Source organism: Anolis sagrei, chromosome 9 (genome assembly GCF_037176765.1).
Source record: "Anolis sagrei isolate rAnoSag1 chromosome 9, rAnoSag1.mat, whole genome shotgun sequence".
Classification (NCBI taxonomy): domain Eukaryota; kingdom Metazoa; phylum Chordata; class Lepidosauria; order Squamata; family Dactyloidae; genus Anolis; species Anolis sagrei.
Genome location: NC_090029.1, coordinates 2,321,635 through 2,344,155, shown reverse-complemented (window position 1 = coordinate 2,344,155; position 22,521 = coordinate 2,321,635). Strand labels below are relative to the sequence as shown.

The 22,521-nt window shown below is 43.5% G+C and overlaps 1 protein-coding gene across 3 annotated transcripts in view; it reads left to right on the top strand.

The window, feature by feature from the left end:
* Positions 1 to 22,521, top strand: part of TLN2 (talin 2) — a 242,376-nt gene that overhangs the window by 192,612 nt on the left and 27,243 nt on the right. For all 3 annotated transcript variants that reach the window (XM_067471232.1, XM_067471233.1, XM_067471234.1), the window contains 8 exons: positions 1,645 to 1,746; positions 2,952 to 3,122; positions 3,331 to 3,477; positions 11,463 to 11,564; positions 13,375 to 13,494; positions 17,002 to 17,148; positions 19,787 to 19,953; positions 21,083 to 21,266. In XM_067471232.1, coding sequence (XP_067327333.1) covers positions 1,645 to 1,746; positions 2,952 to 3,122; positions 3,331 to 3,477; positions 11,463 to 11,564; positions 13,375 to 13,494; positions 17,002 to 17,148; positions 19,787 to 19,953; positions 21,083 to 21,266 — 1,140 coding nt within the window. The remainder of the gene's footprint in view (positions 1 to 1,644; positions 1,747 to 2,951; positions 3,123 to 3,330; positions 3,478 to 11,462; positions 11,565 to 13,374; positions 13,495 to 17,001; positions 17,149 to 19,786; positions 19,954 to 21,082; positions 21,267 to 22,521) is intronic.

Genomic DNA, 22,521 nt, shown 5'->3' with positions numbered 1-22,521 from the left:
TCCAGCGAGTGTCTCTGTAGATCTTAGAAAACTATGTCTTGATTTCAGTCATTGACATGCTGGCTGATACCCAAACAAGGGATGAGCTGGAGATGTCTCTGCCTTGGTCCTTTCACTCTTGGCTGCCACTTCCCAACGGATGTCAGGTGGTGCAATACCGGCTAAGCAGTGTAATTTCTCCAGTGGTAATGGGCGCAGACAATGCGGCATGTCTCATTAAGAGCCACATCCACTGTTTTAGCGTGGTGAGATGTGTTCCACACTGGGCATGCACACTCAGCAGCAGAGTAGCACAGCGCAAGGGCAGATGTCTTCACTGTGTCTGGTTGTGATCCCCAGGTTGTGCCAGTCAGCTTTCATATGATGTTGTTTCTAGCGCCCACTTTTTGCTTGATGTTCAGGCAGTGCTTCTTGTAGGTCAGAGCACGGTCCAGAGTGACTCCTCCCAGGTATTTGGGTGTGCTGCAATGCCCCAGTGGGATTCCTTCCCAGGTGATCATCTTCAGAGCTCGGGATGCTTCTCTGTTCTTAAGGTGAAAGGCACATGTCTGTGTTTTAGATGGATTAGGGATCAGCTGGTTTCCCCTGTAAGAGGCAGTAGAGCTTCGGAGAGCTTCTGTTCAACCATCTCAAAGCTCCCTGCTTGAGCGGTGATGGCACGATCATCAGCATAGATGAATCTCTCTGTCCCTTCTGGCAGTGGCTGGTCATTTGTGTAGATGTTGAACATTGATGGAGCAAGCACGCTCCCCTGAGGCAGGCCGTCCTTCTGTTTCCACCCTCTGCTTCTCTGGCCCCGGCACTCAACAAAGAAGCTCCTGTTTTGTAGCAGGTTTCCTATGAGGCAGGTGAGGTGGTCGTCCTTTGTGATATTATACATTTTTCTCAGGAGGAGGCAATGGTGGTTCACAGTCTCATAAGCCGCGGACAGGTCTATGAAGACAGCTCCTGTGATCTGCTGCCTTTCAAAGCCATCTTCTATGTGCTCAGTCAGGTTCGGCACTTGCGATGTGCAGCTTCTGCCTTTTGCCTTTTTTTTAACTGTACTATGTTCTGTTCCTGGAGTGCAAAGTGTAAAGGGAAATGCAATGGGGACAGAGAAGCGATTCATCTTTTGCTGCTGCAGGAATTCCAATATTTTGCATGTTTTTGTTCTCCCGTCGTCATTATATTTGCATTTTCTGTTTCCTATGAGGCGGGTGAGGTGGTCGTCCTTTGTGATACTATATATATGATATATGATTAGGGATCAGATGGTTTTCCCTGTAATAGGCAGTAAGAGCACCTAGAGCTTCAGAGAGCTTCTGTTCTACCATCTCAAAGCTCCCTGCTTGAGCGGTGATGGCACGATCATCAGCATAGATGAAGCTCTCTGTCCCTTCTGGCAGTGGCTGGTCATTTGTGTTGATGTTGAACATGGATGGAGCAAGCACGCTCCCCAGAGGCAGGCCGTTCTTCTGTTCCCGCCATCTGCTTCTCTGGCCCTGGAACTCAACAAAAAAGCTCCTGTTTTGTATTATAATAATTATTATAATGTTTGTATTATAATACTAATAATACATTCAAAACCACTTTCCTCCCATCATAAACCATCACGAAAGCCTTACCCTTGTGTGTTTTGTGTTCTTCTTCCTTGCTGGCCAGGCTTTGCAGGAGCAGCTGACCTCCGTCGTCCAGGAAATCGGACACCTCATTGACCCCATTGCTACGGCCGCCCGAGGAGAGGCTGCCCAATTGGGACACAAGGTAAGAAAGTGGCCTTTATTGCAACAATAGCAGCATTTATTGGCTCATTCTGTTGGCCTTCTGTATTTATTGGGTTAGGATCCAACTGTGGCTTGGAAATACAGTGTCCCTCACTTACCGCCGGTGTTACGGTCGAGGACCACCTGCAATAAGTGAAAATCTGCAAAGTAGGGAGGCTATATTTATTTTAATATTTATACATTACTAGCCGTCCCCTGCCACGCGTTGCTGTGGCCCAATCTGTGTATATGTGTCTTGTGGTGTATATATGTGCATATGTGTATATATGTGGTTTTGCGCTTGCATTATAATGTAATTTTTATTTTTTTGGCTTTTAAATCCCTTCTGTGTTTTTATGAGTGATGGTTTTTTCGATTTTTTTCAATTTCCGAAAAATGAAGGAAACACTGAGTAGCATTCTGTGGACACAGATACTAAAAGGCAAGGGAGTTATAGATGGATGGGAATTTCTCAAGAGTGAAATACTCGAGGCGCAATTGCAAACCGTGCCAACAAAGAGAAAAAAATAGGACAAGTGCAAAGAAGCCAGAATGGATGTCCAAAGAACTTCTAACTGAGCTAAAAAACAAAAGAGACATGCACAAGAAGTGGAAAAAGGGAGAAATCACCAAAGAAGAATTCAAACAAATAGGCAACACCTGTAGGGAAAAGGTCCGCAAGGCTAAAGCACAAAACAAGCTCAGGCTTGCCAGGGACACTAAAAACAATAAAAAGGGCTTCTTTTCTTATGTCAGTAGAAAAAGGAAAAACAATAGGACCTCTTCGAGGAGAAGATGGGGCAATGCTGACAGGGAAAAGGCAGAACTCCTTAATACCTTCTTTGCCTCGGTCTTCTCACAAAAAGAGGACAGGAGCAGAATTCAAAATGATCTTGACAGATTAGAGAGATGATGGGCCAAAACTAACAAAATGGAGTTCAACAGGGACAAATGCAAGAGACTCCACTTAGGCAGAGAAAATGAAATGCAAAGATACAGAATGGGGGACGATGAGGCCTGGCTCGAGAGCAGGACGTGTGGAAAAGATCTGAACCCCCTCCTGAGGTCCTGACCCGCAGGTTGAAAAACACTGATCTATTGGAAAGAGACCCCCAAAGTCCAGCCCCTTCACTGAGAGTTGTGTGTAAGTCGAATCATGATTCTGTTGCAGTGACAGTTTCTGGCTTCTCATTCCATCCTTCTCAGGTGACCCAGCTGGCCAGCTACTTTGAGCCACTGGTGCTGGCGGCGGTGGGCTTGGTGTCCAAGCTGATGAGCCACCAGCAGCAGATGACCCTCCTGGACCAGACTAAGACCTTGGCCGAGTCCGCACTGCAGACGCTCTACGCCGCTAAAGAAGGAGGAGGAAACCCCAAGGTTGGCATAACAGAGAGATATACATACCTGGGCCAACTTGGGCCCTCCCTCCAGGTGTTTTGGACTCCCAACTCCCACAATTCCTACCAGAAAGTAGGCTGTTAGGAATTGTGGGAGTTGGAGTCCAAAACACCTGGAGGGCCTATGTTGGCCCAGGTCTTGTCTATTGATTCTGTGTGTGATTCCGTCTTGTCGTTCCTCCCCGAAGGCCTCGCACACGCATGACGCTATCACGGAAGCTGCCCAGCTGATGAAGGAAGCTGTAGACGACCTCATGGTCACCCTGAACGAGGCCGCCAGCGAAGTGGGCATGGTGGCCAACATGGTGGACTCCATCGCTGAAGCCATGAGCAAGGTCAGCAGGGGGTGGCTGCCCTCCAAGGAAGGAATAGATAGATAGATAGATAGATAGATAGATAGATAGATAGAGAGGGGTGGATAGAATTCTAGAGCTGGAAGGGACCCCCAAAGCCATCCAGTCCAACACTATGATGGATGGATGGATGGATGGATGGATGGATGGATGGATGGACAGACAGATAAATGGATAGATAGATGGCAGATAGATGGATGGATATGTTGATGGGTGGGTGGGTGGGTGGGTGGAATTATTGATGGATGGATGGATGACAGATAGATGGCTAGGTAGATAGATGGATGGAGGGATAGGAGGATGGACTGAATGATGAATGATAGATAGAAAGATGGCAGATAGATAGATGGATATGTAGATGGATGGATAGTTGGATGGATGTATTGAATCATTAGTGAATGGATAGTTGGATGGATAGATATGTTGATGGATGGATATGTTGATGGATGGATGGGTTGATGGATGGATGGATGGATATATGGATATATGGATGGATGGATGGATATGCTGATGGATGGGTGGGTGGAATTATTTAATGGATGGATGAGAGATAGATGGCTAGATGGATGGATGGATAGATGGATGGATAGGAGGATGGACTGAATGATGAATGATAGATAGAAAGATGGCAGATACAGAGATGGATATGTAGATGGATGGATAGTTGGATGGATGTATTGAATCATTAGTGGGTGGATGGATGGATGGATATATGGCAGATGGATGGATGGATATGTGGATGGATGGATGGATGGATGGATAGATAGATAGATAGATAGATAGATAGATAGATAGATATTTGGATTGATAGGTGGATGGATTGATTCACGAACAGATGATAGATAGATAGATAGATAGATAGATAGATAGATAGATAGGCCAATGGATGGATGGATGGATGGATGGATAGGTGGATGGATTGATTAATCAGTGGATGATAGATAGATAGATAGATAGATAGATATTTGGATTAATAGGTGGATGGATTAATTCACAAACAGATTATAGATAGATAGATAGATAGATAGATAGATAGATAGATAGGCCGATGGATAGATGGATGGATGGATGGATTGATAGGTGGATGGATTGATTCATGAATGGTTGAATTGATTGATAGATAGATAGATAGATAGATAGATAGATAGATAGACAGACAGGCAGATGGATGGATGGATGGATATATGGCAGATGGATGGATGGATATGTGGATGGATGGATGGATAGATAGATAGATAGATAGATAGATAGATAGATAGATAGATAGATATTTGGATTGATAGGTGGATGGATTGATTCACGAACAGATGATAGATAGATAGATAGATAGATAGATAGATAGGCCAATGGATGGATGGATGGATGGATAGGTGGATGGATTGATTAATCAGTGGATGATAGATAGATAGATAGATAGATAGATAGATATTTGGATTAATAGGTGGATGGATTAATTCACAAACAGATTATAGATAGATAGATAGATAGATAGATAGATAGATAGATAGATAGACCGATGGATAGATGGATGGATGGATGGATGGATGGATGGATTGATAGGTGGATGGATTGATTCATGAATGGTTGAATTGATTGATAGATAGATAGATAGATAGATAGATAGACAGACAGGCGGATGGATGGATGGATGGATGGATGGATGGATTGCTAGGTGGATGGATTGATTCATGAATGGTTGAATTGATTGATGGATAGATAGATAGATAGATAGATAGATAGATAGATAGATAGATATGGGTGGACAGAATTCTAGAGCTGGAAGGGACCCCCAAAGCCATCCAGTCCAACACTATGATGGATGGATGGATGGATGGATGGATGGACGGACAGACAGATAAATGGATAGATAGATGGCAGATAGATGGATGGATGGATGGATATGTTGATGGGTGGGTGGGTGGGTGGAATTATTGATGGATGGATGGATGACAGATAGATGGCTAGGTAGATAGATGGATGGAGGGATAGGAGGATGGACTGAATGATGAATGATAGATAGAAAGATGGCAGATAGATAGATGGATATGTAGATGGATGGATAGTTGGATGGATGTATTGAATCATTAGTGAATGGATAGTTGGATGGATAGATATGTTGATGGATGGATATGTTGATGGATGGATGGGTTGATGGATGGATGGATGGATATATGGATATATGGATGGATGGATGGATATGCTGATGGATGGGTGGGTGGAATTATTTAATGGATGGATGAGAGATAGATGGCTAGATGGATGGATGGATAGATGGATGGATAGGAGGATGGACTGAATGATGAATGATAGATAGAAAGATGGCAGATACAGAGATGGATATGTAGATGGATGGATAGTTGGATGGATGTATTGAATCATTAGTGGGTGGATGGATGGATGGATATATGGCAGATGGATGGATGGATATGTGGATGGATGGATGGATAGATAGATAGATAGATAGATAGATAGATAGATAGATAGATAGATATTTGGATTGATAGGTGGATGGATTGATTCACGAACAGATGATAGATAGATAGATAGATAGATAGATAGGCCAATGGATGGATGGATGGATGGATGGATAGGTGGATGGATTGATTAATCAGTGGATGATAGATAGATAGATAGATAGATAGATATTTGGATTAATAGGTGGATGGATTAATTCACAAACAGATTATAGATAGATAGATAGATAGATAGATAGATAGATAGATAGGCCGATGGATAGATGGATGGATGGATGGATTGATAGGTGGATGGATTGATTCATGAATGGTTGAATTGATTGATAGATAGATAGATAGATAGATAGATAGATAGATAGATAGATAGACAGGCGGATGGATGGATGGATGGATATATGGCAGATGGATGGATGGATATGTGGATGGATGGATGGATAGATAGATAGATAGATAGATAGATAGATAGATAGATAGATATTTGGATTGATAGGTGGATGGATTGATTCACGAACAGATGATAGATAGATAGATAGATAGATAGATAGATAGATAGGCCAATGGATGGATGGATGGATGGATAGGTGGATGGATTGATTAATCAGTGGATGATAGATAGATAGATAGATAGATAGATATTTGGATTAATAGGTGGATGGATTAATTCACAAACAGATTATAGATAGATAGATAGATAGATAGACCGATGGATAGATGGATGGATGGATGGATGGATGGATGGATTGATAGGTGGATGGATTGATTCATGAATGGTTGAATTGATTGATAGATAGATAGATAGATAGATAGATAGATAGATAGATAGACAGACAGGCGGATGGATGGATGGATGGATGGATGGATGGATTGCTAGGTGGATGGATTGATTCATGAATGGTTGAATTGATTGATGGATGGATAGATAGATAGATAGATAGATAGATAGATAGACAGATAGATATGGGTGGACAGAATTCTAGAGCTGGAAGGGACCCCCAAAGCCATCCAGTCCAACACTATGATGGATGGATGGATGGATGGATGGATGGATGGATGGATGGACGGACAGACAGATAAATGGATAGATAGATGGCAGATAGATGGATGGATGGATGGATATGTTGATGGGTGGGTGGGTGGGTGGAATTATTGATGGATGGATGGATGACAGATAGATGGCTAGGTAGATAGATGGATGGAGGGATAGGAGGATGGACTGAATGATGAATGATAGATAGAAAGATGGCAGATAGATAGATGGATATGTAGATGGATGGATAGTTGGATGGATGTATTGAATCATTAGTGAATGGATAGTTGGATGGATAGATATGTTGATGGATGGATATGTTGATGGATGGATGGGTTGATGGATGGATGGATATATGGATATATGGATGGATGGATGGATGGATGGATGGATATGCTGATGGATGGGTGGGTGGAATTATTTAATGGATGGATGAGAGATAGATGGCTAGATGGATGGATGGATAGATGGATGGATAGGAGGATGGACTGAATGATGAATGATAGATAGAAAGATGGCAGATACAGAGATGGATATGTAGATGGATGGATAGTTGGATGGATGTATTGAATCATTAGTGGGTGGATGGATGGATGGATATATGGCAGATGGATGGATGGATATGTGGATGGATGGATGGATAGATAGATAGATAGATAGATAGATAGATAGATAGATATTTGGATTGATAGGTGGATGGATTGATTCACGAACAGATGATAGATAGATAGATAGATAGATAGATAGGCCAATGGATGGATGGATAGGTGGATGGATTGATTAATCAGTGGATGATAGATAGATAGATAGATAGATAGATAGATAGATATTTGGATTAATAGGTGGATGGATTAATTCACAAACAGATTATAGATAGATAGATAGATAGATAGATAGATAGATAGACAGACAGACAGACAGGCGGATGGATGGATGGATGGATGGATGGATTGCTAGGTGGATGGATTGATTCATGAATGGTTGAATTGATTGATGGATAGATAGATAGATAGATAGATAGATAGATAGATAGATATGGGTGGATAGAATTCTAGAGCTGGAAGGGACCCCCAAAGCCATCCAGTCCAACATTATGATGGATGGATGGATGGATGGATGGACGGACAGACAGATAAATGGATAGATAGATGGCAGATAGATGGATGGATGGATGGATATGTTGATGGGTGGGTGGGTGGGTGGAATTATTGATGGATGGATGGATGACAGATAGATGGATGGAGGGATAGGAGGATGGACTGAATGATGAATGATAGATAGAAAGATGGCAGATAGATAGATGGATATGTAGATGGATGGATAGTTGGATGGATGTATTGAATCATTAGTGAATGGATAGTTGGATGGATAGATATGTTGATGGATGGATATGTTGATGGATGGATGGGTTGATGGATGGATGGATGGATGGATATATGGATATATGGATGGATGGATGGATATGCTGATGGATGGGTGGGTGGAATTATTTAATGGATGGATGAGAGATAGATGGCTAGATGGATGGATGGATAGATGGATGGATAGGAGGATGGACTGAATGATGAATGATAGATAGAAAGATGGCAGATACAGAGATGGATATGTAGATGGATGGATAGTTGGATGGATGTATTGAATCATTAGTGGGTGGATGGATGGATGGATATATGGCAGATGGATGGATGGATATGTGGATGGATGGATGGATGGATAGATAGATAGATAGATAGATAGATAGATAGATAGATAGATATTTGGATTGATAGGTGGATGGATTGATTCACGAACAGATGATAGATAGATAGATAGATAGATAGATAGATAGATAGGCCAATGGATGGATGGATGGATGGATAGGTGGATGGATTGATTAATCAGTGGATGATAGATAGATAGATAGATAGATAGATAGATATTTGGATTAATAGGTGGATGGATTAATTCACAAACAGATTATAGATAGATAGATAGATAGATAGATAGATAGATAGATAGATAGACAGACAGGCGGATGGATGGATGGATGGATGGATGGATGGATGGATATATGGCAGATGGATGGATGGATAGATAGATAGATAGATAGATAGATAGATATTTGGATTGATAGGTGGATGGATTGATTCACGAACAGATGATAGATAGATAGATAGATAGATAGATAGGCCAATGGATGGATGGATGGATGGATAGGTGGATGGATTGATTAATCAGTGGATGATAGATAGATAGATAGATAGATAGATAGATATTTGGATTAATAGGTGGATGGATTAATTCACAAACAGATTATAGATAGATAGATAGATAGATAGATAGATAGGCCGATGAATAGATGGATGGATGGATGGATGGATGGATGGATGGATGGATTGATAGGTGGATGGATTGATTCATGAATGGTTGAATTGATAGATAGATAGATAGATAGATAGATAGATAGATAGATAGACAGACAGACAGGCGGATGGATGGATGGATGGATTGCTAGGTGGATGGATTGATTCATGAATGGTTGAATTGATTGATGGATAGATAGATAGATAGATAGATAGATAGATAGATAGACAGACAGACAGGCGGATGGATGGATGGATGGATGGATGGATAGATTCATGAATAGTTGAATTAGATAGATAGATAGATAGATAGATAGATAGATAGATAGATAGATAGGCAGGCGGATGGATGGATGGATGGATGAATGGATGGATAGGTGGATGGATCGATTCATGAATAGATGATAGATAGATAGATTGATTGATGGTAATTTGGTAATTGGAGATGTGTGTGTCTGTATATATATTAATGGGAGATAGGTAGGTATGGACTGAAAATAGATAGATAGTAGGCTTGGTTGATCAAGAAAAAAAATGGTTCTAAACTCGTTTTGTATCTCGGGGGCGCCCATGTTTCTAATCTGAGAGGATTTCCGAAATTTCAAATGTCAATATTTATGATATTTCGTAAATATACGAATTGATTCGTTAATGGCGGACGCGATTGCGCAATACGCGAAAAAACCCTCCCAACGGACGGGGGGAACTTCTGAAGCTTCCCTCTCCCTCTGTGGTTGACTGTTGGTGTGATAAAAACTGTATTATATTATATTATATTATATTATATTATCAAAAAACTGTCCCAAGCCCAGAGCACGTCCAAAAGCAGAAGATGAAGTCAGAATGAGATGTCCATCCAAAAACAATCCGAAGTCAGAACGGAGTCCGCACTTACAGGAATCCAGTCTTTAAAACGCTTTAGAACGGCTTGTCTTGACCCAGCTAAACGTCTTTCTATTATTATTAGTCTATATTATATTATATTATTATTATTAAGAATAGATGGCCATCTGTCAGGGGTGCTTTAATATACAATTATATTAATATAATATAATAACATACAATTATAACATATAATATAATAATAATATAATATAATAATATACAATTATAATAATATAATATAGAATAATAATAGTTTCGATATTATATTATATTATTATTATTATTATTAAGAATAGATGGCCATCTGTCAGGGGTGCTTTAATATACAATTATATTAATATAATAACATACAATTATAACATATAATATAATATACAATAATAATATAATATAATATATAATAATAATAATAGTTTTAATATTACATTATATTATTATTATTAAGAATGGATGGCCATCTGTCAGGGGTGCTTTAATATACAATTATATTAATATAATATAATAACATACAATTAGAACATATAATAATATAACATAATATAATATAATATAATAATATACAATTATAATAATATAATATACAATAATAATATAATATTATAATATAATATAATATATAATAAGAATAGTTTTAATATTATATTATATTATTAGTATTAAGAATAGATGGCCATCTGTCAGGGGTGCTTTAATATACAATTATATTAATATAATATAATAACATACAATTAGAACATATAATATAATTATAATATAATATAATAATATACAATTATAATATAATATAATAATACATATGAAAATAATTACGAAAATTGGAAAAATTGTTTCGATTCTTAATTACTCCTCACACTATTCCTGCATGGCTCGATATTGGATTGAAAGCTAATTTAAATACGAATTCGTAACGAGTTTAGAAACTAACGAACACGATCAACCAAGCCTAATAGATAGAGATTGAGAGATAAACTGGAAATTAATAAATTAGCACTAAAATGAGCACTAAAATGAGAAAGACAGGGTACAAATGTATGAAATTAAAAATTAACAATAATTAATGTGCATGCATACATAGATAGATGGATGTTAATTGGAGATAGATAGGGAGATAGCCATGAGCTGGAGGTAGATGCATCCATACACACGCACATACTCTTATCCTCCTGCCCTTACAAGATGGCTAACTGCCCCTTCCTCCTTGTTCTTCCTCCTCTTCCTCTACCTCTTCCTCTTCCTTAGCTGGACGAAGGCACTCCTCCGGAGACCAAGGCCTCCTTTGTGGACTACCAGACCACCGTGGTCAAATACTCCAAAGCCATTGCGGTGACGGCCCAAGAAATGGTAAGAGATGGGATGTTTATCCATCCCACACAGGGATGCCAGGAAATATTCTGTCCTTATTTTATCCGATCATGGTTCCCACTCCAAAGCTGGCTGGCACAACCTGGGGATCACAACCAGACACAGTGAAGACATCCGCCCTTGTGCGCACCCAAATACCTGGGAGGAGTCACTCTGGACCGTGCTCTGACCTACAAGAAGCACTGCCTGAACATCAAGCAAAAAGTGGGCGCTAGAAACAATATCATAGAAAAGCTGACTGGCACAACCTGGGGATCACAACCAGACACAGTGAAGACATCCGCCCTTGTGCGGGAGTCTGGGAGTCACTCTGGACCGTGCTCTGACCTACAAGAAGCACTGCCTGAACATCAAGCAAAAAGTGGGTGCTAGAAACAATATCATACGAAAGCTGACTGGCACAACCTGGGGATCACAACCAGACACAGTGAAGACATCTGCCCTTGTGCGCACCCAAATACCTGGGAGTCACTCTAGACCGTGCTCTGACTTACAAGAAGCACTGCCTGAACATCAAGCAAAAAGTGGGCGCTAGAAACAATATCATACGAAAGCTGACTGGCACAACCTGGGGATCACAACCAGACACAGTGAAGACATCCGCCCTTGTGCGGGAGTCTGGGAGTCACTCTGGACCGTGCTCTGACCTTCAAGAAGCACTGCCTGAACATCAAACAAAAAGTGGGTGCTAGAAACAATATCATACGAAAGCTGACTGGCACAACCTGGGGATCACAACCAGACACAGTGACGGCATCCGCCCTTGTGCGCACCCAAATACCTGGGAGTCACTCTGGACCGTGCTCTGACCTTCAAGAAGCACTGCCTGAACATCAAGCAAAAAGTGGGTGCTAGAAACAATATCATACGAAAGCTGACTGGCACAACCTGGGGATCACAACCAGACACAGTGAAGACATCCGCCCTTGTGCGGGAGTCTGGGAGTCACTCTGGACCGTGCTCTGACCTACAAGAAGCACTGCCTGAACATCAAGCAAAAAGTGGGTGCTAGAAACAATATCATACGAAAGATGACTGGCACAACCTGGGGATCACAACCAGACACAGTGAAGACATCCGCCCTTTTGCAGGAGTCTGGGAGTCACTCTGGACCGTGCTCTGACCTACAAGAAGCACTGCCTGAACATCAAGCAAAAAGTGGGTGCTAGAAACATTATCGTACGAAAGCTGACTGGCACAACCTGGGGATCACAGTGAAGACATCTGCCCTTGCACTTTGCTACTCTGCTGCTGAGTATGCAAGCCTCGTGTGGAACACATCTCACCACACTAAAACAGTAGATGTGGCTCTTAATGAGACATGCTGCATTATCACAGGGTGTCTGCGCCCTACACCACTGAAGAAATTACACTGCTTAGCCAGTATTGCACCACCTGACATCCGCCGGGAAGTAGCAGCCAGTAGTGAAAGGACACATCTCCAACTCATCCTCTGTTTGGGTGTCAGCCAGCACATCAATTACTTAAATCAAGAAATAATTTTCTAAGATCTACAGAGACACTCACTGGAACACCTCAGCAAGCGAGAATCCAAAAGTGGCAGGCTCAAACCTAGAACCTCAACCAATGGCTTATACCAAATGTGACCTAGCCAAAATGGGGGTTGCGCATGAGATTCAGTGGCACATGACACTCAAGGAAATACGGTCATTAAGTGTTACGTTGCCTCTTTTTTCTATTATTATTATTATTATTATTATTATTATTATTATTACTGTGCAAATAAACCAGGCAATTTGTATTGATTAGGCTGTCTGTGTCCTTGCAGATGACCAAAGCGGTCACCAACCCAGAAGAGCTGGGAGGACTGGCCTCGCAAATGACCACCGACTACGGACATTTGGCTTTCCAGGGCAGGATGGCAGCCGCCACAGCCGAACCAGAAGAGGTTTGCAATAAATATTATTATTATTATTATTATTATTATTATTATTCTGACACAAAAACACAGTATGTCACACCAAACGAGATCTATATGCTGGATTTCGTATCACAAAATCACAAGTTGAACACTTCCCAAGCGTCTAGGACTGTGTGATGTATTATTATTATTATTATTATTATTATTATTATTGACACAAAAGCACAAACGTATGTCACGGCAAACGAGATCTCTATGTTGAATTTCGTATCACAAAATCACAAGTTGAACACTTCCCAAGCGTCTAGGACTGTGTGATGTATTATTGTTGTTATTATTATTATTATTATTATTATTATTGACACAAAAGCACAAAAGTATGTCACGGCAAACGAGATCTCTATGTTGAATTTCGTATCACAAAATCACAAGTTGAACACTTCCCAAGCGTCTAGAACTGCGTGATGTATTATTATTATTATTATTGTTATTATTATTATTGACACAAAAGCACAAAAGTATGTCACGGCAAACGAGATCTCTATGCTGGATTTCGTATCACAAAATCACAAGTTGAACACTTCCCAAGCGTCTAGGACTGTGTGATGTATTATTGTTGTTGTTATTATTATTATTATTATTATTATTGACACAAAAGCACAAAAGTATGTCACGGCAAACGAGATCTCTATGTTGAATTTCGTATCACAAAATCACAAGTTGAACACTTCCCAAGCGTCTAGAACTGCGTGATGTATTATTATTATTATTATTGTTATTATTATTATTGACACAAAAGCACAAAAGTATGTCACGGCAAACGAGATCTCTATGCTGGATTTCGTATCACAAAATCACAAGTTGAACACTTCCCAAGCGTCTAGAACTGCGTGATGTATTATTATTATTATTATTGTTATTATTATTATTGACACAAAAGCACAAAAGTATGTCACGGCAAACGAGATCTCTATGCTGGATTTCGTATCACAAAATCACAAGTTGAACACTTCCCAAGCGTCTAGGACTGTGTGATGTATTATTGTTGTTGTTATTATTATTATTATTATTATTATTGACACAAAAGCACAAAAGTATGTCACGGCAAACGAGATCTCTATGTTGAATTTCGTATCACAAAATCACAAGTTGAACACTTCCCAAGCGTCTAGAACTGCGTGATGTATTATTATTATTATTATTATTATTATTATTATCATTGACACAAAAGCACAAAAGTATGTCACAGCAAACGAGATCTCTATGTTGAATTTCGTATCACAAAATCACAAGTTGAACACTTCCCAAGCGTCTAGGACTGTGTGATGTATTTTCGAATTATGCGCGCAGATCCAAGTCAGAAGGCCTTACGTAGATGATGATAATGATGATGATTAGAAACACAACAAGATGAGTCCACAGCAGACAAGATCAGTCTGCTGGCTGTTGTATTGGATCACACGTCAGACACTTCCCAAATGTCTAGGACTGTGTGATATATTGGCGAATAACGCGTGCAGATCCAAGTAGGGTGGCCTTTTGCAGCTGACAGGTGGTGATTTTGTCAGCGCAGATTGTGTTTAAGTGCAGGCCAAGGTCTTGAGGCACTGCATCCACTGTGCCAATCACCACTGGGACCACCTTGACTGGCTTGTGCCAGAGTCTTTGCAGTTCGATCTTTAAATCTTCGTCTCGTGTCAGCTTTTCCAGTTGTTTCTCTTCATTCCTGCTGTTGCCTGGGATTGCAACATCGACAATCCACACTTTGTTTTTTAACACGATCGTGAGGTCAGGAGTATTATGCTCCAGAACTCTCTCTGTCTGAATCCGGAAGTCCCAGAGGAGTTTGGCATGTTCATTCCCTGTAACTTTTTCCGGCTTGTGATCCCACCAGTTCTTTGTCGCAGGCCGATGGTGTTTGTGGCACAAGTTCCAATAAACCATCTGAGCAACGATGTTGTGCCTCTGCTTGTAGTCCGTCTGCGCCATCTTCTTGCAGCAGCTGAGGATGGGATCTCTTGTTTCATCTGCTTCCTTGCAGAGTCTACATTTGGGATCTGTCGTCAACTTTTCAATTCTGGCTTTGATGGCATTTGTTCTAATGGCTTGTTCTTGGGCTGCCAGAATCAGCATAATTATTATTGTTGCTATTATTATTAGTACTACTACTATTATTATTACATATTATTACTAGCCGTCCCCTGCCACGCGTTGCTGTGGCCCACATGGGGTTTCTGTGTGGGAGGTTTGGCCCAATTCTGTCGTTGGTGGAGTTCAGAATGCTCTTTGACTTTAGGTGAACTATAAATCTCAGCAACTACAACTCCCAAAAGTCAAAATTCTATTTTCCCCAAACTCCATCTGTGTTCACATTTGGGCATATTGAGTATTCTTGTAGAGTTTGGTCCAGATCCATCATTGTTTGAGTCCACAGTGGTCTCTGGATGTAGGTAAACTACAACTCCAAAACTCAAGGTCAATGCCCACCAAACCATTTCAGTGTTTTCTGTTGGTCATGAGAGTTCTGTGTGCCAAGTTTGGTTCAATTCCATCATTGATGGAGTTCAGAATGCTTTTTGATTGTAGGTGAACTATAAATCCCAGCAACTACAACTCCCAAATGACAAAATCATAACTTTTTGAGTGATGGTCACTCCTTGTGTTGTGAGACGTTTTGTTGCCAAATTTGATGTGATTTCGTTCATTGGTTCTTTCGTTTTTAAGGTACTCATTATGCACAGAGCATTTTTATACATATAGATTGTTGTATTTATTTATACCCCACCTTTTATTATTATTGCTGTTATTATTATTATTGCTATTATTATTATTACATATTATTATTATTACATATTATTATTATTATTATTATTATTATTATTATTGTATTTATGTATACCCCGCCTTTTCCTTCCATAAGAAGGACCCCTTAGTATTACTATTGTTGTCGAAGGCTTTCATGGCCGGAATTACTGGGTTGTCGTAGGTTTTTTCGGGCTATATGGCCACATTCTAGAGGCATTCTCTCCTGACGTTTCGCCTGCATCTATGGCAAGCATCCTCAGGGGTAGTGAGGTCTGTTGGAAGTAGGAAAATGGGTTTATATATCTGTGGAATGACTGGCGTGGGGCAAAGGACTCTTGTCTGCTGGAGCTAGGTGTGAATGGGTTGTTGTAGGTTTTTTCGGGCTATATGGCCATGTTCTAGAGGCATTCTCTCCTGATGTTTCGCTTGCATCTATGGCAAGCATCCTCAGGGGTAGTGAGGTCTGTTGGAACTAGGAAAAAGGGTTTATATATCTGTGGAAGGACCAAGGTGGGACAAAGGACTCTTGTCTGCTGGAGCTAGGTGTGAATGGGTTGTTGTAGGTTTTTTTGGGCTCTATGGCCATGTTCTAGAGGCATTCTCCCCTGACGTTTCGCCTGCATCTATGGCAAGCATCCTCAGGGGTAGTGAAGTCTGTTGGAACTAGGGGAAAGGGTTTATATTATTATTGTTGTTCTTATTCTGTTGATTCCTTATTCTTTCCCCCAGATCGGCCTCCAGATCCGGACTCGTGTGCAGGAGCTGGGCCACGGCTGTATCTTCCTCGTCCAGAAGGGCGGCGCTCTGCAGGTCTGCCCCACCGACAGCTACACCAAGCGGGAGCTCATCGAGTGTGCGCGGGCCGTCAGCGAGAAGGTCGGTGCCAAGGAAGGCAGGACGAGGCTCTCTTTAGGAGGCTAGAACAAAGAGAGAGGGCTTCGGGGGAATTAAAGGGCCCCATAAAACGAATACTATGGCCTGAGATGGGACAGCAGGGTCACAGGGTCAGGGTCCGGTGACCCCGAAACCTTCCCTTGGGCTCGGCAGCAATTAACAGAGTCATTGAAATGTATTATTTTCCTTCATCATCAATTATATCACTGTTGTTGCTATACTGCCACTCCATAAAAGGCCTTGGGGAATTAAAGGGTCATCATAATGTTACTTCCCAGTTCAAGAAACGAGACTATAAGATTAAATCCACCCCACTGGACTGTAGGAAAAGCAATCCTTGTTTATTGATGAAAAATTGGTTACAAAAGAAAGGTAAATGCAAAGTCAAAAAGCCACAGAACAACACAGCAGTCAGTAGAATCTCTGAACTTGAGCAAAATTTCAAAAGCCACAATACAAGAACCAGGAACCTGTTAGCCTTTTACTAACCATGAACTTGATAGCTACAATCCTCTGGGATTACCGGCCATGAAACACAGGAATTCTGCCAAGGCACAGCCACAGTCCCAAACGTTGCTTGATCTAAAGAGGCACCCGGCAGGAGGCCTCTTAAACCAAAGAAGCTATTCTTTGAAACACCCCTTGACTTTGACGTCTGGGCCTGTCTCTCCTGTAAACGATGTGACCTTCGTAGAAACTGGGAAATATTTCTGTCTCTAACTATCTGTTCTCTTCGGTCCTCATTAAAAACCCCAGGTGGAGAGATATCACGGCTAGTGATATCACGGCTAACTTTCAAAACATTTTCCTCCAGCTGCTGAGTTTCATTTTCATCTCCGCTGACCTCTGCATCAACAACAGATTCCACACTGTCAGGGTCAGGGAGAGCTTGCTCAGTTGGAAAACTATCAGAGAATCCGGTTCACACAGATCAGGATCAGGCTGAACCCCAACACATAAAATGAATATTATGGCCTGAGATGGGATGATGGGATCACACGCAGGGGCGGCTCGTCCATTACGCAAAGTAAGCGGTCGCAGAACACTTTTTTTTTTGCCAGGGGTGCAGAAGCGCCTCTGTAAATGCCCCTCGACCGCCACTTGAGGAGCGCCCCCCCCCCCCAGCTCGCAACAGCCCTAGCAGTCCGGGGGGAGCCTCGGCTTTCTTCCCTCGCTGCCGGGCAATCCTCTTCCCAAAGGGGCCGGGCCCTTGAGCCTCGCCTCGCCCCTCTCGTTCCTGCTCCACCCGGACACCGGGTGCACGAGCGGAGCCGGCACTCAATCGTTCTCCGCGTTCAATCCCTTTCCCATGACCTGCTCCCTTTCCTGAGCCCCCGGCGCTCCACCCGCCTCCTCTCCTCTCCCCAATCCGCAGATGGGCCAAGGGGCGGTGCCGCCGTGCCGCACTTGCTCCCTTGCCTGGCCCGCTTTGGGTCCGGAGGCGTGTCTGAAGATCTTGGCGTGCGCACCAAAAGTCACCTCTTCTCCTGACTTTCTCCTCAGCCATTGGGACCAAGAGAGAGAGAGAGAGAGAGAGAGGTGGAGATGCCCACCTTTCCTGAAGGTAGGCGCAGAAACCAAGGAGGGAGCGGAGGTGGGAGATACTTCCAGGGCTCTCTCTCTCTCTCTCTCGGTCCCAATGGCTGAGGAGAAAGTCAGGAGAAGAGGCGAATTTTGGTGCACACTCTGGGTTTTTCAGATGCGTTCTGGACCTGAAGCGGGCCAGGGAAGGGAGCAAGTGCAGTGCGGTGGCTCCGCCCTTTGGCCCACCCACAGATTGGGCAGAGGAGAGGAGCGCAAGGCGGGTGGAGCGCGAGTGGGTGGGTGGGTGGGTGGGTGAGTGGTTGCCTGCACTTGCGCGCGCTGGGCGCTCAGGGCCAGCCTATCAAAGGAGAAGAAAAGAGGAGCGCACCTCGGAGGGGAGGGGAGGGGGAGAGAGACACAGAGGGAGTGGGTGCTGCTTGACCTCCCCCTCCCCCTTTCCCTTATGGGGAGGGGAGGAGGAGAGAGAGACAGAAAGCCGGGGGGGTACTGCTTGACCTCCCCCTCCCCCTTACGGGGAGGGGAGGGGGGAGATAGAGACAGAGAGGAGGGAGGGTGCTGCTTGACCTTCCCCTCTCCCTTTCCCTTAAGGGGAGGGGAGGGGGAGAGAGAGAGAGACAGAGGAGGGAGGGGGCTGCTTGACCTGCCCCTCCCCCTTTCCCAATCAAAGAGCATTCTGAACTCCACCAAGGATGGAATTGAACCAAATATGGCACACAGAACTCCCACGACAAACAGAAAATATATATCAATGATTTGGGAGGGGGGGCGGCAAAATACAGTTTGAAAATAACCTAGGGCCGCCTCTGATCACACGGTCAAGGTTCGAAGACCCTGAAGCCTCCCCTTGGGGTCATTGAAATATATTATTTACTTTATGGCCGATTTGTCACCATTGGTTGTCACACTTCAGTGTGGTCAACCGCTTTGGGCTTTGGGGAATAAACAGATCTTCATTGCTTTGTTCCTAGATGGGATGGTAGGGTCAGATTAGTTTTCTGCGTTGGCAGAGTGTCCCTTTTTTGTCTGCCTCTCTGGGGCGGTTGCCCACCCGCTGGCCTAGCTCTGTCCCTTGCAGGTCTCGCTGGTGCTGTCCGCTCTGCAGGCCGGCAACAAGGGCACCCAGGCCTGCATCACGGCCGCCAGCGCCGTCTCCGGCATCATCGCCGACCTGGACACCACCATCATGTTCGCCACCGCCGGGACCCTCCACGCCGAGAACAACGAGTCCTTCGCCGACCACAGGTCAGGGGATCGGGTTGGGTGGTCTTTGGGGGGCCCTCCCACATCCATGATACTGTCTCTAGCTCATATATGTATATGGGCCATCCACAAATTACAGAAATATGAGTTAAGAACCAGGCTGGACTGGATGGCCTTTGGGGGTCCCTCCCAAGTCTATGATAATATATCTATTTCATATATGTGTGTGTGTAAGTATGTATGAGTGTGTATATATATATATATATATATATATATATATATATGTTAGGCTTGGGTGATCCAAAAAAAAAAAAAGGTTCAAAACTCGTTTCGGATGCAAGGGGTGCTGGTGATTCGATTTTGAAATTATTTCCGAAATTTTCTTGAAAAAAAGATCGGAAATATCAGGAAATACGAATTGCTTCATTTGCTTCATTAATAGGAGGTACTCCTCCCTCCCTCCAGAACCATTAAAATCTCGCAGTTTCCCTTCCTTCCCTTGCGGCGAGCTGTGATGCAGAGGGACGGGGTGGGCGTGGCTAAGCACAGCTCTTCCTGAAGGCCACGCCCCCAGTGGCCTTCAGGAAGAGCTGTTCTTAGCCATGCCCACCTCGTCCCTATTTGCATCGCCGGAGCCCCTTGATGGCGGCACCCAAGGGGAGAGCTGAAGACGGAGGAAGAAGGGAAGGAGGAATGATAGAAGGGAGGGAGGAAAGGAAAGAGGAAAGAGAGAAGGAAAGAGGGGAAGGATGAGGGAAAGAGGGAGGGAGAAGACAGGGAAGGCATGAAGGGAGAAAATGGGGGAAGAGAGAAGGAAGGGAGAGAAGGAGGAGGGAGAGAGCCAAGGCTGACTCCAGGCCGTTGCCGGCACAGGCTCCGCCACGTGGAGCTCTCCTGTGTGTGTGAGCGCGCGCGCACCCCACCCCCCGTCGCAGTACGCATGCCCAGTGGTATCTTCTTCTTTTTTAGGATTTGTAAGTTCTTTTTTTGTTTTTTATTATTGATGGTCACACCTTGTATGGTGACGAGTTTTGTTGCCAAATGTGGTGGGTATTGGCCCAGCGGTTCTTTTGTTTTTAAGCCACTCATGACGACATGAGCATTTTTATATATATAGATATAGATCTCTCGATCTCGATCTCTCTCTCTCTCTCTTTGTATCTCTTTGCAGGGAAAACATCCTGAAGACGGCGAAGGCCCTGGTGGAAGACACCAAGCTGCTGGTCTCGGGGGCAGCCTCCAGTCAGGAGCAGCTGGCCCAAGCTGCCCACTCCTCGGCCTCCACTATCACGCAGTTGGCCGAAGTGGTCAAGCTGGGGGCCGCCAGCCTGGGGTCCGACGACCCCGAAACACAGGTACTTGATTCCGACGTGGAAAGAGGTTGGACTAGATGACCTCTGGGGTCCTTTCTAAGCCTATTGGGATGTGAACCGCCTTGGAAGGAGGTGGGTTCTCCTTTGAAGGCCATTAAACAGAGTCCAAAGAGGGAAATCCACCAAGGGAATCCGTTCTCTCCAAGAAATCCTTCCTAATATTTATATGGAATTCCTTTTTGTCTTGGCATTGGCCTCTGTGGTTGGGAAGGGCCCCCAAAAGGCCACCTAGTCCAAGAAGCGCCCCAAAGTTTGAGGTGGCATCAGGATTCATAGGAAATCATGGGTGGCATCAGGGTTGAGATACATCTTGAGTTGGACTCCAGTTAAATTACAGTTCCAGAGGAGGTGACCGAAGCACGTGCTTGTCCGGTTTTGTGGGATTCCTTCCAGCTTGTTCTTCCTGAGGACGTGGAGGCTCTGGACCAACTATCTGGACCAATCACAGTCTGGGTTTAGGCCCGATCACGGCACCAAGACGGCTTTGGTCGGCTCGGTGGATGACCTCCGTAGAGAGCAGGATAGGGGGAGTGTGACCCTGCTGGTTCTCTTGGACATCTCAGCAGCTTTCGATACCATCAATCATGGTATCCTTCTGGGACGACTCTCTGGGATGGGTCTCGGGGGCACAGTTTTGTCGTGGCTCCGGTCTTTCCTGGAGGGTCGTTCCCAGATGGTGAAGCTAGGTGACACCTGCTCAGACCCCTGGCCTTTGACCTGTGGGGTCCCGCAAGGCTCTATTCTGTCTCCCATGCTTTTCAACATCTACATGAAACCGCTGGGAGAGGTCATCCGGAGTTTTGGAGTTGGGTGCCACCTCTATGCAGATGACGCACAATTCTACTACTCATTTCCACCTAATGTCAAGGAAGCCCTCGAGTGCTGGACGAGTGCCTGGCCGCTATGTCTGTCTGGATGAGGAGGAACAAACTGAAGATCAATCCCGACAAGACAGAGGTCCTCCTGGTCGATCGTAAACCAGATTGGGGCATAGGGTGGCAACCTGTACTGGACGGGGTTTTACTACAAATAAGCCAAACCCTGATTCTTAATATTAAAGAACCAGTCTTCCCTATAGTTCTCTAACTATAGTATTCCTGATGGTTTTCCATACACCACAGGATCAACTACCTTCTCCTGTAACTCTTTGGTCACAGACTAGTTCCCTGAATCCCCACCTAGAGATTTCAGTCCTTTCTGCAACTCTGATAGTCACAGACTCTTCCCTGATTCTCCC